We start from the raw sequence: 17,059 nt of genomic DNA, 5'->3' as shown, positions 1-17,059 counted from the left end.
TGAGAAAGGTGGAATAAATTCTATTTCTTCATTTTACCTCTAAAAATATGCTTGTTATATTGTCTTCCTCCTCATTTATGCTTGAAATGATATTCATGCATGATATTCTAATTTTTCCTTAATTAATAAGCAAATGCATGGTGAGAATGAGTGCTTGGGGTTGGGACTTCTTCATTCTTGTGTTAATTTTGAGGTTGGAACTTGTCCAACCTGAGAAAGCCATTCGCAAATTTGTACATATTAATATGCATTTTCATGTCATTCTCATGTTTAGTATTTTTCTTAATCACCGATTAGGAACCTCAATGAGTGCTTCATCAATCTCCATTTCATGTATTTTTTATTTTCTTTCACACACAATGGTGGGAAAAATCAATCCTTTTGTAATAGTTGTGGTTTTTATTCATAGAGAAAAATATTTAGAATCATGTTTCCCAAAAGATTTTCAAAACCAAATACTCTTTCTAATACGGCCTTGAAGACTTAACTTAGGTTCTTGCATGAGCCCAAGTTCCCCTTCAATCTATATCAAAAATTGAAGTCGGCTATTTTTAATTCATTTCTTGATTATAATACTCATAAAGACATATGTGTATATACATGTTATATACGTATGCGTGCACATGAATATCTTTCTTTGTCATTTTCTTTTTATGATTTAACAAACTTTTACAAACTCTCATATATATATATATATATATATATATATATATATATATATATATATATATATATATATATATATATATATATATATTCAATTCTAAAATATCTCTCTCTCTTTCTACAGTCATCTTCTCTTCTCTATTTGATTTAGACATCATTTTCACAAGCTTTCATGTACGTATCTATATACATATGTATATGAATATGTATTTCACTTTCTTTTAAATCTTTGACTTTATGATTTTCAAGATCTCTTTCTGTCTCTTTTTCTCTACATTTCTCTCATGAAAGCCTTTCATCTTTTCCATTTCTTCAATATTTTTTTTGTTACCATTTAAGATTTTAATTTTTCATTTGCCGACTTCACCAAGACCAAAAATCAAGTAATGACCCAATATTGGATTCATGCTTGTGGGTCTATAACCCCATTCCATTTTCAAAAACTTTTCTTTTTCATCATAATATTTAGTACAAAAATCTTATATGTATCTTGTGGTAGGAATGCCTTAGATGAATGTTGTGGTAAGAATATTTTATTCTCTTCTAATCATATAGGATCAATGCATTCATGCATTCTACTTAACGTCACTTATGATCACAAGCACCACTCCAAAAAACTTAAGCAAGATGAGATGGAGCTCTAATTAGGTAGTAACCGAATTAGAGAAAAATCTCAAACCTACTTAAAGTCTTAAGATAACACTAAAATGACTCTCAAATGATTTTTCAAACTTTTCAAATGATATTTACCTAGTTTTCTCTAAAACATTTCACATTTTCAAGCAACTCTTCAAGAATCTTTTCAAAAGTTTGAAACATTAAACTTTCAATATTTTTCTACACCGCATATATAATAAAAAAGATATTTAAGTTAAAACGAAATGCATCAATGATAAACATAGCCCTTGGGTTGATTACCCCCGGTAAAGGTGTCGGAAACGGCTGATTGTAAGTCTCTTTCTTTCATATTTCAAAACAAAACCACATTTTTTTGGAGCACTTCAAAACCAATGAAAACTTTGGGATGCGAACACTTAGGTAAAAGGATTTCTTCATGTTTTTGTATGTCTCGGTCCACCATGGCTTTAGTAAGTCCAATCATTACACAATGTATCAGTGGTGAAATTTTTTCTTTTATCATCTCCAGCTGTGAGTAGAATCTGACATATATCAGTTGTGCTTTTGTTATATCCGGGTATTTCTTAGTAATTCGGCATATTTTTGGTATTTGTTCCAGTTCCTTTTCATCATTTGTATATACGATATGTAATAGTCCATAGTTGTAAGAAGTTTTGACTAGGTTTGGATTTGTTTTGGGATAAACAATTAGTTTCTTGAATCCAATGTAGGCTATAGTGGTATATCCTTCTCCTTCTTTTGGTATGTCTCTTGGGTTTTTATTTAGGAAATCTGTAATCTGTTTGAGGTTTCTAATATAGGTATTTGTTATAAGGTCTTGGCTTTCTTTTTCTGGATTTGGATAGTTTCTACATAGGTTTGTATCTAGGGTGGTATAAACTCTACGGGTTTTTGGTTTTGCCTGTACTGGTTTTTGGAATTTGGTATTCAGGTTATAAGTTTTTAAAGAATATGGGTTTGGTTTTGTTTTCTGTTTGTATGGGTAGAATTCCCTTAGATTCTGGGTCTAGGCTACTTCTATCTGGATTTGGGTTTGGTCCTTTTTGGATTCTGTGTGGGTCTGATCCTTCTTTAGGTCTTTCTTTATATTACTCATAAAGGACATAAGTTTATTTATTTGGGTTTTTAATATTTCCACTTCTTCTTTGAGGTTAAGGACCTCATTCTTTAGTATCTGCAAGTTGAAGTCTTGTTATTGTAAATCGGTGTTCATGGAGAGACTTGGCTTTCACCTGCAACTCTATGTTTGTGCCAGTGGATGAGTATCTTTGTGTTCGGATATTATTTCGGAGAGACTTGGCTTAATGTCGCAACTCCTCATAAATCGTTATATGATTTTCGAATATGATTTGGATTTCTCCATTTCATTATCCTTCTATTTGTTTCTCTTCTCCTTTCAGCTCTGGATTCTTGGACAACATATCTGCAAAACTGGTTTGGGCATATTTTAGTAGTTCAATGGAGAAGTCAAATAAGTATTTCATTAACTAACCTTCTAATTTCTTTCTTAATAATGGTTTTCTAATTTTTCATTAATCCAGTATCTAACTTGGGCGTGAACGGTTTTTATAATGAACTTGCTAAATACAACATATATTTCAAAATGCAAGATTGCATAGTAAATTGCAACTAATTCTTTTATGTTTATTAACCATTTTGCCTTGTTTTCTATGAAGCTTCCTCAATGATACCTGCATAAGTATTTGTGTGTCTTATTTTGGTACCTAGATTTTAATACTAAGCCATAACTTTTTTTTGATGCATCAGATAAGGGTAGGTATCGAGCCGATCAGCCCGGCCCGTTTAAAAATAAAAAAATAATTTTTTAATTATAAAATAAAAATTTTTAAATATAAAATATATTTGTTAATAATGACTATTTATTATTAAAACAATAAAAAATAAAAAATTATTTTTTAATCCTAAATGGGCCGAATTAGGCCGACCTATCGGGCCCAGGCCCGAGCCAGGTTTTTCCCCACCCGACGCCCAGGCCTAGCATCAGATTGTATTATCCAAATGAAATTTCTTGTTTCATGTGGGGATTCTAATTTTTGAAGTTTTTTTCATATTTCTTGTATTCTAATTATATGTTTTTTATCTTTTTCATCTCAATCATAGTTCGTGTCTTTCCTTAATTTTTTTTTGTAAGGATATACAATGTTTTGATCATTTTTGGTATATATTGTCATACTTGGTTAATTAATCCTAAACATGATTGTAATTTTACCTTTGTGTTCAAATCATTAAACATTGCTATTTTTTGTATTATGTGGTTTTGTATTTTAATTGCTAGTTTATTTATTTTTATTCCTAAGAATTCTATTAGTATATCATTTATGCATGTGATATAATTTCTAAGGCCTTTAAATTTTTTGTCCATAAATATTTAGAATGGTCGTGGTGCATTTTTGTATTCAAAAGATAATACATTCAATTCGTTTCTGAACCCACTGGTATGTAAATATTGTTACTTTTTTAGTTTCTTTTTTTATCTTTGAATGGTAAAATCTATTTTTACAATCAAATTTGTTAAAGTAATTATATCTTGATATTTGCTTTAATTTTAATATTTTATTTAACATTTACTAGTTATAAGTTCTTGTTTTGGCGTTTAAGTTTCTCAACATTTAAAAAAAATCAAAAAAATGAAAATAAACGTGCTCCTAACACGTTGGGGAGCACAACGAGGGGAGGCCGTTGCCTCCCCTTTGGGGCGCCGGTGACGGTGGGTAGGGCATCGCTGGCCACCCAGAATGGCCTGCACCACACTTGGCATTGCCAGCTGTTTTGGGTGGCCAGCAACACCTCGCTTGGCGTCGCTGGCGCCGTGGAGGGGAAGCGACACTCTTCGGAGATGTCCCTGGTGGCATTCGGGGGCGGCGACTGCCCTTCCCAAAAGTAAAAGAAGAGGGTCGTGGTTGCCACCCTGGCCTTCGAAAGAATTTGCCTAACGCCTCGGCCGCCCGGCCATCCATGCCGCCGTATCAGGCAAATCTTTTTACGGTGATGGGAGGCGTCAGCCTCCCCTCACTATGCTCTCTAACACGTCAGGAGCACGGTTGTTTTTTCTTATTTATTGATTTTTTTTTTTTAAATGTTGAGCGTCCGACGCAGATGCATTGGACGCTTCTCATGTAGAGTAGCCGTTACACAGCAAGTGTTGTATAGGGGTCAATTATATATATATATATATATATATATATATATATAGAGAGAGAGAGAGAGAGAGAGAGAGAGAGAGAGAGAGAGAGAGAGAGAGAGAGAGGGAAAAAAAAGAAACCAGACCAAAGGACAAAAACTAACCCCTGCAAATATATATTCAGTTATCATTTTTTTGGGTTTTACAAACATGAACGACTCTCATAGCATCAACACTTTTCATAAAGTTAGGAGGTTTAGGATGTTTATATTTTATTTAAAATAATGTTTTTAGCAAAAGTTAAAGGGTCTGGTTTTTAACAATTTTTCTCTCTCTTTATATATATATACATAGTCTGATGGAGAGATTCTCTTACCTTTCACACCACCTGGTGAATCAGAAAATATATTCAGGTGTCCATGATTAGACAGCTGAAGAATGGCTGGAGGATGTAGAAGTGTAACATTAAACACTTGGGTAAAGACGGTTGAACCAAGTTAGCAGGCCAGTGCACCAGCAGAATCTGGGAGAGAGCGCGCGAGAAAAAGACAGAGATGAATACTGGTCTGTCTAACCACATATTTATATGCCTTTTTTAGGAAACTAATTATGTGTTCTTGATATTTAAAGCTATGAAAATCGCATAAAAATTTATATTTTCTTGAACATAGAAGATGAAATATTACTTGAAAAATTGATGGTTGATTTTTATAAAATCTTAATTATGCACTTAAAAAATGTCATTTTTACATAGACATGTATTCTTTTTATTGTCAGAATTACTTGCACACAGTTGATTATACATGACAATAAAAGAATGTAAAAATGATTGTGACTAGTTTGTTTAATAAAAAAAATGTGGGCAACCCATTCTCTTTTTCTCTTTACATATATGTAGGAGATGAGTGAGTCAAGTCCCATACATCTCGAGACTAATTTTTCACACTTCGTTGTAAGACCTACCAACTATAAGTCGATAGAATGGCTATATAGACAGCAATAATGGTGGGGAGGAAGGAAGATGAAAAAGTACGTGAAAGAGTGAGGGACAAAGATAATGAAAAGCCAGTCCATATATGAGAGAGAGAGAGAGAGAATGAGGGCTATATCAATGTATTGTTGAGCACACCCAAACAACTTCCTTTATTTTGCTCCTTAGTAAATGCCAATCATTAAACGATAAGATAAAAAACTTTTGTAAATTGAAGTTTTCATGTCCCAATTAAGAGGAGTCATGAAAACAACAGGTTCAAAATTGCGATCGATTCATTTTTCAAAACCTGCTGCAGTTGCACGGGCCCTTCCGGCATGCGGGCCCTTCCGGCATGCCACCCTATTGGGTCAGGTCATTTCGGGAGAAGCTGATCATTTATCATAAAGAGGACAAGCTTCAATCTTCTTTTGCTCGGAAGAAATGATTATATATATATATATATATATATATAATCATGCATGATAAGCAAGATATAAGAAAGCCAGGTTAGATAAACGGCTGCCCCATTTTTTAAACTTAATTACCGGTTTCTGTGAACAAGCTCCCCCATTATCGAACTTTCATTAGGACCTCTGATCTGTCGAAGCTCGTGCTGGCAAAGTTACGAGAAAAGTTTTCAAAAGAAAGTCTCACATTCTTGGACATATGGGAAACCAACAATGAAATCGTTTTTGGCGGCCTGCCAATGTTCCTAGCTATCTCGTTCTTGTCAAACGTGATTAATTTTTTGTGTGTGTGCATTTTTTTAAGTATGAAATTTAAATTAAAGTGTCATTTAGTTATAAATTTCCTACTCCGCCGCTGAGAAACCGCAGCAACAACGGAAGATTTTCTGATCAATGCTTTATGCTTCTGCTGAAAAGTTAAATACAAAGCAGAAGAAAGACAAGTTCACCATGAAAGACATATGTTAACCTTAGAGTTGATAGTGAACCATCGATTTCCCTCCAAATGCCTTCCCTTGCAACTTGCATGAAAAATCCATTTCTGGATTTATTTACAGCAATAATCTCACTGCAAAACTGCTTATCTTTTCCTATCAGCTCCATGGTTGCTTTGTTACATGCATTGGATGGACCCTCATCGGAGTTCCCTCTGGTCCGAATGTTATCTTTGTCAGTATTTTATAGTACATAATGACAAGGGTGCATCTGGTGATGATCTTCTCTGTGATCTATATTGAGAAAGAAAGAGACGAGATAAAGTTTACTCTTATTTATGGGGACCTGACCTTTCATCAACAGGGTTTGCAGTCATAACTCGAGAGGGAGGGAGTGAGGGAGGAAGAAGGGTTTACCAGTTAGTTCAATTTCATTAGAAAACGACGGTAGTTTTTTCCTGTTGTCGTCAACGTCGGTAAATCCTCGGTGTTCATACGTAGTGTTTTAACTGGTAAGAAAAAGGAAAAAGGCTGCTACCATCGACTGCAGATCGACAGGCCGCCATCCATCGGTCATCGGCCACTGGTAATTAATCCTCCGAGGTCCCCTTGCTAGCTGGAGGCGTAGACACTAGCCTGCCCACCTTCTGGGATGAAGGTGGTATCGAACTTTCAAAATCGACCTTCTGCCCTGGACCGCTTGCCTCTCCTTCCATGAAAAGGCTTCTAACTCTGAAAGGAGTTCTGCTGGACTCATGAGCAGTAGTTACTCTGCGCACGAGGTGGCCATGTGACAGACGCAACCAATCGTCACCCTGAGCCATGGAGAGCAAATTCTGTGAGATCTGTTCACGTGAAGATCTCCACCTTGACCATTGCCAGTACTGTTGTCCTGCAAGGCTTGGTAGTCCTGCAGAAGTTACAGCAACCGGATGTGAGTTAGTGTTATCGTAAGAGAGAAGGAAGTACTGGATGCTTGATTCATACGTTAGATCCTCGCTGGCCCTTACCTGGAAGTATATTGCTTCGGCACGGCACCATTAAGTGGTCCGGTCCTTGCAGATTACCAGTAAGAGAAAGCCACCAGGTGACTTCACGCGTGTGCTGCCTTTGAACTTTGGTGTTCATTTATGAAACTTAGATGGGGGGAATATATGTCGTAGCTTCTAGGCATTATATTATGGTAACTGGGATGTTCGTTTTGGGAACATTTAAAGGCCACTCAGAGCAGGTAAAGCTGGAATCGATCATTTATTGGATAAAAGCATGGAAGTTGGATAAAGTTTGGTCACTCCCCATGATACACGACCTGCAAGTTTGTCATTTTCATGACAGAAGTGCTACCCACTTCACTAAAATGGAGTTTTTTTTTCTTTTTTTCTATCCTTACGGAAAGAACTGATCTGGGTAGAAAATAGAGAGATGGGGACAACAAAAAGCAAAAGTAAATAAGAGAGAGAGAGAGAGAGAGAGAGAGTACTGTTATTTTGCAAGTTTAGAAACCAGGTTGGGCTCTTTCGTGAACCAAGCAACATCTAACAATAACATTACTTGCATCACACCTGAAGTATCAATACGAAAGTAAGTATCCTGAAGTATCATACAATGCTCACACCTGCCTCCCCCTCCGGTGAATATTAGCATGTTAACAAGATAGTGAAGTTTGACAGTATGCACTTTAAAAGCAGGGCATGGTTTCATTTGTTTAGCTACAGAATAGGTTGAGTTTTGCATCATTGATTATGTTCATGTGATTTTATTTTTTAACCACAACTTGCGTTCTGCAGGTTGAGAATGGGACTTATCCCAACACTTTACCACCGCTTTTACAGAACGAAAGTTGGCATTTCCTTTTAGGTTCAAATTCAAATCGATCTGGTGCCAGGTGATAGGGTGGTCCTTCATGATATAGGCCTGATCAAGCCCAATCAAGTCGCGCCGGGAAATAAGATACATACTGGAATAATTAATGCATGAATAACACAATCCGCCATAGACCAGCACAAGAGCAAGTAACTTGTACCAGCTTCGCATTTACATATCATAGTTTGTAAATCCATGACTCGGATTCGGATTGACAAATGGGTGCGTCACTGGGTCAGTGAGTGACTCATTGACTCGGAGGGCTGACTCGTCGATTCGGTCGAGTTTTAAAATAACCCAAATCAGACGAGTCAAGTCAAGGGTGAGTCGGGCTGAGTCAGAAGCAAGCCGGGTCAATTTTAACTCGTGGCTAGGTTTTTGTAGTGATCTGAGCTGACTCGGGCGCTTTCCGAGTCAGCTCGGCAAGTCAGCCAATTATGCTGGAAATTGATTTCAGTTAGCAGCATGTCTGCAGATGGCATGTGCATTCAGTTGTTGCATGGCAACCCCACTAGATTTATTCTAATTTCATTCTTTTTTTTTTTCAAAGATAATGTTTTTGTGATTGCTTGGAAGTGCCAAAGGAGTCGGTGCATCGAGTTAAGTTAAGCTCTCTCTCTCACAAAGGCAGTGAAGAGTTCAAATCTCATGATCACTGCTCTCTGCTGAACAAAAAATACAATCAAAGTTTTGTATAGTTGTTGTATTGGAAGACCCAACAATGGGTTGATCCGTGGCTGCCATGTACGTTAGTTTTTGCGCAAGCTGAAGATAGAAACGCCACCTGAGGTCAAGGAAGTGCACCGGCCGCGTTTCCCAGCTTTAAACTGGTTCGAGAGAATGCTTGATTAATTAGCCAGTTATTTTCCAAGTTGACAAATTTTTGCTTCCTGCTCTTGAAATATGGGACCAATTTTTGGTCTAATTAAGGCTTTCCAATAAAAATTAACATATGGAATTTTGGATATACATTAAAGGGCTGTTTAGCAAAAGTCGGCCACATGAATCTGCTCGAGCATATTCTTTATTGGCGAATAACAATGTGTTACTATTATCACACGACCCCTTATGGTTTATTGGTGAACTGAACAATATGTAACTATTCCATATATATAGTTCAAAGATTTGAGTAGATTCATGAAACACTTTAAAAAATATTGTTGAACAATATGTAACTATTCCATATATATAGTTCAAAGATTTGAGTAGATTCATGAAACACTTTAAAAAATATTGTATGAACCTGTTTAAATTTTTGAAGCAGATTCATGAAACAATTATAAATTGTTTTATTTGCGAAACTAGAAGTTAGGGTACATGTCCATTGCCGCTGGAGTCATTCAAATTAATCCATCCATGATCTCTAAATGGTCTTCACTTCACGTTAAAAAAAAAAAAAAAAAAAAAAAAAAAAAAAAAAAAAGTTACATTTAGAACCATACATTTGCAACCATATGGGAATGCGCTTGAACAGTTTTCCAACTTGTCCTACTTTATTGCCGGCAAGTGGGGCTGCGGCCATAGGTGGCTGTAAGCTGCTCAGAGTTTCAAGCATCATCATGGCCTGATCTTGCTAGGCTAGCTGTGAGACCACTGTATTAATAATTTGGCTCCATGAAGAGACATCATCTGTAGATAATGGCGCGACAGGTTGAATTGAATTGGTGTGGCCGCCAAGTCATGAGCTCTCATGCACTCCATGAATAAAAGGAGCGGAGCCACATGGAAGCTGCCCAAATCAGTTTTCTTCATTTTTTTCAATGATTGCTTTAAATATTTGTTTTTTTGTTCGTATAAATACTCTTCAACTAATTTTTCTAGCTTCGCTGCTGGAAAGAACATAGAGGTTGAGACAATGGCCGCCCTGGGACCCAAATCCTTCAATCTCTCAAGTAAGAGCAAGTGCGCCTGCCCACTTGATGCCCCCCACTAATCTTTGTTTAACAAACCTATGTGCTGTGGCCCTCAAGGATATTAATGTTCCTACCCCTTTCTTCCTCAGCGTACTGATAGCCGTCTGCCACTTGGGTTGTGGCAGTACTGTATCAACGTTGCTTACATCTCATTATATCATTCAATCTGAGTTGCTCGTTCTGTTGTTGTTGTTGTTATGGGCTTTTAAAAGAGACAGCGTAGAGCAATGATAGAGGTAGAAATTTTTTGGGAGCACTCTTTCACAGGATCTTCCACCCTTCAACTATGTAGGACAATGATTGAGGGGTGATGTATATAAATAAATAAATGATTGAGAAGTACCAATAAATAGTTAAAGGCTAAATAATATGCAAATATACAAATTTTGTGGGATGTTTGTGTGTGTGGGCAACTGCCTACACCAACCTATGTGTGGCTCCTCCTTTACAAGCATTTGGATGACACCTCCATCTAAACCAAGTTTTTTTTTTAACTAGTTTTGACAGCACTTAAACACTCCAAAAGCCTGGTTTCAGGGCGTCATCCAAATGGCCGGCCCACTTTAAGTTTACCTCTACAAAGACATTAATATTCCAGTCTTGGAAAGGCAAGCAAAGCCAAACCAAGGTGCTAATTTAATTTCACTTATAATATCATTGGGCAGAAATTTTTGTTATACATCGCTTTCAATCCAATTTTGCATGAAGATATTAATGATCACCAATCACCTTCATTATTATAACCAATAATTGTTCAAGAAGACCAAGATATACTCAGTACAGTTGATAACATCGACCGTCTGTGAGTGTGTGTCTATTGAGACCAGTAGAATGGCACGTCCAATCACATACTTTTACATAGATATATAAAGAACTAGTTAATTGCATAGGTACGTTTTGGACATACAAGATGATCTTATAATTTAGCTAAAAAAAAATATTATGAACTTTAAGACTAAACTCGTATAAAATGTTAATTGCACATATCATTTTTTGGTTATGAAGTTCATATTCATGTGATGGATCTTACAAGACAAATGGTTGAAATATGTAAAAATTAGTTGTGAGGGGTCTGCCCAATAAAAATTATCTACTCGTTTTGGTTTTACTCACCTAGGTAGTGGCGGAGCCAAAATTTTTTGGCTAACAAGAAATTTTCATTTTTGAAGGGGCACAACATATATAACTAAGTAAACAATTGAAGAAATCTATATAAAAATTAAATAAAAATTTTCATTTTTGAAGGGGCACAAAGTAAATAATTGAAAGACATCTATATAAAAATAAATAAAAATTTTGTTGGTGAGGTAAGCAACCACCCACACCAGCCTATGTAGCACTGCTACTGCCTCACACACGACTTTATGGTACATGAGAAGCCTTTTTCATCCTACTCACACGTTTTTCCTGTGAGAGGTCACGAGGAAAAAACTTTTAAGACGGCTGGTGGCGAGCGGTAAAGTAACTGGATATAAAACTTTCAAGTTATAAATGTGATAACTTGGCATCAAGGTCATACGTGGTCCTGCGTTTGTTAAATTGTTATTGTTGGTTCGTATATCATGAAGTAATTAGACATCGTAATAATCATGTGATTACAACCAATGCCATAATTTTGCTAATAAATTAATGACAATCTAAGTAGATACTAGTTAGACTCTTTGATAGTTATACATACTTCTCTTGCGATATTTGATTAGACACATCAATTGTAGGCACTCAATTTTCAATTCTTAAGAAAAAAAAAAAAAGACCAACTAGTTGCACGCAATACTCTTTAATTTCTTACTAAGTGAACTCCAAAGTACAAAGTCTAAATGTTTCATCTATAACAAAATTCAATTTTGATGAAGCAAAATGTCTCTCTCTCTCTCTCTCTCACTCGTATAGGAACGACGAATCGACTATCTCAAACCACCATGAGCAGTCACGGTGCGATTGTTCTTTATTTTTGTTTTCAATTAATTCTACACATATCTTCACTTTCTTTTCATATAAAAGAGCGAGATAGCTAGCGTACACAAATGAATGACGAAGCATAGAAAAGACACAATGAAATTAGTCACTAAAATATACATATACATAATGGTGGGTGGTGTTGGGGGAGAAATTGATTGATGGCCAAAATGGACGGAGTTTTCGCAGTCGAGGCCACGAAGCCGCCTCACACATCTGCTGCCACCCGCATGGACCTGATATTCAATAAACGGATCCAGATCCAGATTTCTTTCCGGACCACACATCGGCATGCGGGCACGAGGGCCTGTGCAAGTGCAAGTGGACCCTCGGTACCTGAAACGAGAACGTGTACAGTCTTTGATTTTCAATTTAGAGAAAGACAAAGTGGCTGAGGTGATGATCGGATAGTCGCATTCATATTTGATGATGACCCGGACCGGACAGACCCGATCGAGGACATTTGACCGACCCCTTCTTGTTTTCCCTTTTTTGTGACGGACGGACCGACCGAACGATTTGGTTCGGATTCAGGTTGAGGGGCAGACCGGTTTATTTTTCTTATTTTCCTTTTTTGTCATTTTGGAGCTTGCCTGATCTACCCCCACGAAACGCCAAAATGACGCTCTTTAAGTAAGTGGGGATTAGGGCTTCCAGCCCTGCGATTTCCCTCCAAATCGAGGTAATCGGAGACGAGGCAGGCGCGGCTGAGATCGAACCAGACTTGCCGGAAAACCTTCACGATGACGTCGTGGTGCTCGTCCGAGTTGAGGGAAAGGTAGCTGGCAAGGAGACTCTCGAGCTCCTCCGGCTTCCCGATCCCGTTCTGGGAAATCATCTCCATCATCGACTCCCGGAAATCCTCCTGCGGGTCGAACGAGCGCTTCACCACCGCGAAGCTCTCCGCCGCCGCCCTCTCCTTCTTCCTTCTCTCGCTCTGGAACGACTTCCTCGCGCGAATCTCGACCCTTGGAGAGCTCACTCTGACTTTAGGCCGCTGTTTGGCCTTCGGCGCTTCAGGGCCTCTCGGCTGCTCGATTCTCGAGTTCTGCATCAGGTCTGACTTTTTCCGGTCTAATTTTCTCAGAAGAAGGGACTTGAACTCGTTTTCTTTGCCGGTCTTCCGATCGCAAGACTTTCTGACACAGTTTTGGCGGTCGACCTCTGGACTCCTGCGATCGGAGGAGTTTTTTGGATCGCTGCTGTCTGAATTTCGAGGGACAGAGTTCCCTGACACGGGAACGAAATCGAATTTCAACTCTTCTGCTGTGGAATTGCCACGCTCTAATGTTTTAGGATCAAATCCTAAAATCTTCGCGATCTTTAACTCAAATTCCTTCCGCTCTTCTTCCGTCCGGAACCCCTGCACTCGTCCTGGAGACTTCTCATTGTCGCCACGGAGAACGACCCTTCCATTTTTCAGTTTTCTTCGCCCTTTGAAGCTCCTACGACGCGGAGTATCGCAATCGAAGGTCCTCGATGATAATTCCGCCTCAGACTTTCGCCTGCACATGCTCCTAGCCCTTATGTTTTCCGGAAACAGGACGGTTTCCCTAACCGGTGACTGTTCTACTCTGCCTTCAGTGGATTGTTGTACCTCAGACGTCATGCAATCTGATGCTACATCAGCCCCGTCCTCCATATCTCCCGCATTCTTAACCTCGTTAGGAAACGCAACGGAATCGGTCGACAGCGAGTTTCCAAACTTTCCAGCCACCACATCTACTTCGGAGCCGATGCTTCTCGTCCAGCCTCGACATCTCGTCTTGCATCCCGTTTCCTGAAAATGACAGTAATTTTCCAATGGAAAGTTTCCGCTTTCGTTGGCCGAGTGCATTTCTGCTCTGGCGCATCCTGCTGCAAACTCACCAATCGGCTTTTTGTTGGGCATGGTTTCTCTCTCTGAGAGTACAACGGAACTCAATTCTGAATAAATATCATTTATGCCGGGCTTAATGGATCCCGAACAGTTTGTCCTGTCGCCACCACTTGAGACGATCTGAGGGCTTTCTTCCTCGGGGAACAGAATTGAGTACAGGGAGGGTAAGCGATCAACCTTCCCCTTCAAGAAATTCGGATCAGCATTGACGTGTCCACTGGTGACATCTTCTGCTTCCTTCCGAGCATCAAGCATAGAGAGCCTCTCCCTTTGCTGAAGGACTCCGAGATCATCTCTCCGAAAATGTTGAAATTCTCCGGCAAGCCTGATTTCGGAACCCGTGCATGCCGTCCAGTCTCGAACGGCTCTCTCCATTTCTTTCAATTTAGCCGGCTCTTTGGCCTGGAAAGTTTCTCCTTTAGTCGCGATGCTTCTCTGTGCGTGGACGACGGACTCCGTTCGTCCGTCCACACTCCCAACTTCTTTTCGTGGCAAGAGAACCAAATGGGGACCCAGGAAGTCCCCAATTTTCGACCTGTCACGAACTTCGCAGTTTCTTGATCTCCTTGCTTCCGGCAACGGAACGGACTCGGGCGATGGAACGGACTCAGGGGACGGATGGTTTTCTCCGAAGAAACCGTTACGGTTCCGAGGGCGCAGGTCCACGGTGGATGCAGTCTCCGGCAATAAAACCGGATCCAAGAGCGTCTCATCCAAAGTTCCCCTGTGTGTGTGGAAACTAACGGAGTCATTGGCCGGAAATTCCCGATGCCCGACGGCGAGGACCTCCACTGCGGACCGACCTGCTCTACTCCGGATCATCTGCTTTTCCTCTTCCCGAGGAAACCCGTACTCCCTGTCCGGCACCTTGACGGTGTCCGGCGACGGCAAAGTGCCACCCGTGTGGACCGCGCTTCTCTTCGCCTCCGCAAGGATCTCAGTGAAGATCGGCGCCACCTCGGCGGTAGACACGCTTAGGCGGCAGCTGCCGCAGCTGGAGCGCGGCAGTTCATACTCCTCGGGGCGGCAGCGCATGTAGTCGTCGGAGCCAAGGAACCGCTCCTCGCCAACAGACAAGCGAGGGAGCGACAGCTCCGAGTTGTTTTTTCCGCCGGTGCAGGGGTTCGCATAACGGCACGTGGACGTGGACGTCGACTGGCTGCTGTCCCGCGCCCCCCACCTCAGCTTCGGGAACCATGCCGTCGGTAGGACACTGGAGAGCGAGAACCGCGAGCCGCTCTTCTTCTTCCCCATCCCACCCTCGTCGTCGGCGTCAAGCAGGTGCGCCTTCTCCCCTCCCTTTTCTTTTTCTCTCCCCTCCCCTTCGCTGTATGTTCATCTCATACGTTCACATAAGTCTAGTATTAATGCCGTAGGGGGTAGGGGGGTTAAAAAGGCCTCTCATTATTGTCCTTGGGTTGATGCTGCCGTGGAGGGTGGTGGAAGCCATGCGAGTGGCGGCCGTTTCGTTTCGGGTTTGCATCTTTTCTTGTGGTAGCTTTTTGGCTTTTGGCTCCGGAGCTCGATCGTATATGAGCAACCACGAGTTAACCATAGCTGGACGAAGGGATGGGGGCACGGTTTTGAAGTTTTCAACCACGGGGAGAAGGTAGGTTCTCTGTTTTCGAACTGTAATTTGTCGTCTGCTTTCCTTTCAATCTTTTCGTCGTCACTGATTTTGTTAGATAATGCTGCCGCTGATGTATCCTCCCTCTCTTTTTTCTTGGGTTATCTAACTGTAGCGGTTATGCAAAATGAAAGGAGGGACGACGGACCACTTTCAACCTACTCTTGAAAAATAGCGACAAGGTTCTGGATTTTTTTTATATAAGGTTTACTTTTAAAAGTAGGAACTTAATTTTATATATAATCTTGATCCTTAATTCCCGTCCGGTAATGTCTTTTCTAAAACACTTACGGGGGAAAAAGTATAGGACTTTTATATTTTATAAGAGAAACTTTCATATGGGGGACCTGTCTTTTGACTATAGTCTGAAAAATAAGCACCAATCTCTGATTTTTGTCAGGTAGCCTTTACTTTTTGGCTGACAATCGTTCGACAAGGTCGTATTTTTGTTCTTCTTTCATAAAAATGAAAAGAAGAAAAAGAAACACATTTTTCAACTTATAAAAAACCAATTTTAGGACTCATAAATTTCACATTCGCTAATGAGACCTACCCTGATGCTGGAACAGTTATCTGCAAATTGAGCAACATAAAATAATGGAATTGGGGAGACTCTTTTTCAAAATCATCGAAAAAGTTGGTCTCCGAAATGGTTTGCGTTTTTTTTCCGTTGATAGCATTTAAATCAAGCCTCCTGTTTGCTGTCAGCAAAAATTTGTCTCGTGTCAAACAGCCTCAAAACTTGTGGTCAGTTTTTTCACTGTTTTGAATTGTGGCTGAAAGGAATGGCGGCCCTAAATCGATTTTCCATTTCTTACTGTCATACATTACTGGAGGACACAAACAAGGACTTCAGACGAGTATTAAGCGCATCTAAATAAGCAGATGATGCAAAACACTTCTACAATGGCAGTTCATCCTCTCAGTAGCATCTCCTCCGTGACGTCCGATTCACCAACTGGGCCGACTGGCCTGAGCCTATCCCTCTTGTCCGCAAGCTAAGAACACTCCCAGTGCAACAACCGGGAAAAACAAAGTCAGAGATACTGCGGATTCCCCTCTGTCATAGGTCCACGAACTTTATGACTTTAAAGGAAGAGAGCCATACTCCGTTTGTGGGCCGGCAGATGTAAATTGGCCGACTCAGGTCCTGGATGAATTCATCTTGCTAATTTCAGTGTCTACCGCTGGAGTCTAGGGATGCAATCATGCAAGGGTGTCCGTCTTGGAGTAGTTAAACTCCACAGAGCGTCAGTTCCGGATCAGGTTCAGAACAGCCAAAAACTTGCCATGGCCTCATTCAGAATTCTGCCCCTTTGCATCCCTATTAAACACAGCCCGGTCGCCCCATCCATTTCGAGTGACAATCTAGAGTAGGGAGGTTCAATACGTCGGGAGCCGAGCTGGGTTGGGATTGGGCAAAGCCACCAGTGACAAAACATCACCCAGATCTAGTGCTTGAATATTCGGTGGAACCCACTGCACATTATTGCGTTGTGA

General features: G+C 40.0%; 2 protein-coding genes across 2 annotated transcripts; both read right to left on the bottom strand.

The window, feature by feature from the left end:
• Nucleotides 1-6,510: 6,510 nt before the first annotated feature.
• LOC116261350 (uncharacterized) lies at nucleotides 6,511-7,448 on the bottom strand. Its single transcript, XM_031640067.1, has 2 exons — nucleotides 7,332-7,448; nucleotides 6,511-7,231 (listed from the first exon to the last, which is right to left on the bottom strand). The coding sequence occupies exons 1-2, from the start codon at nucleotides 7,360-7,362 to the stop codon at nucleotides 6,912-6,914; spliced, it is 351 nt and encodes a 116-aa protein (XP_031495927.1). The 5' UTR covers nucleotides 7,363-7,448; the 3' UTR covers nucleotides 6,511-6,911.
• A 4,678-nt stretch (nucleotides 7,449-12,126) lies between these two features.
• On the bottom strand, nucleotides 12,127-15,280 carry LOC116260411 (uncharacterized). The gene has a single exon (XM_031638738.2). It carries the CDS (start codon nucleotides 15,184-15,186, stop codon nucleotides 12,652-12,654), a length of 2,535 nt encoding a protein of 844 aa, XP_031494598.1. The 5' UTR covers nucleotides 15,187-15,280; the 3' UTR covers nucleotides 12,127-12,651.
• Between the last annotated feature and the right edge of the window lie 1,779 nt (nucleotides 15,281-17,059).

Source organism: Nymphaea colorata, chromosome 9 (genome assembly GCF_008831285.2).
Source record: "Nymphaea colorata isolate Beijing-Zhang1983 chromosome 9, ASM883128v2, whole genome shotgun sequence".
Taxonomy (NCBI): domain Eukaryota; kingdom Viridiplantae; phylum Streptophyta; class Magnoliopsida; order Nymphaeales; family Nymphaeaceae; genus Nymphaea; species Nymphaea colorata.
The sequence above is the reverse complement of the archived record's forward strand: the minus strand, read 5'-3'. Positions and strand labels throughout refer to the sequence as shown.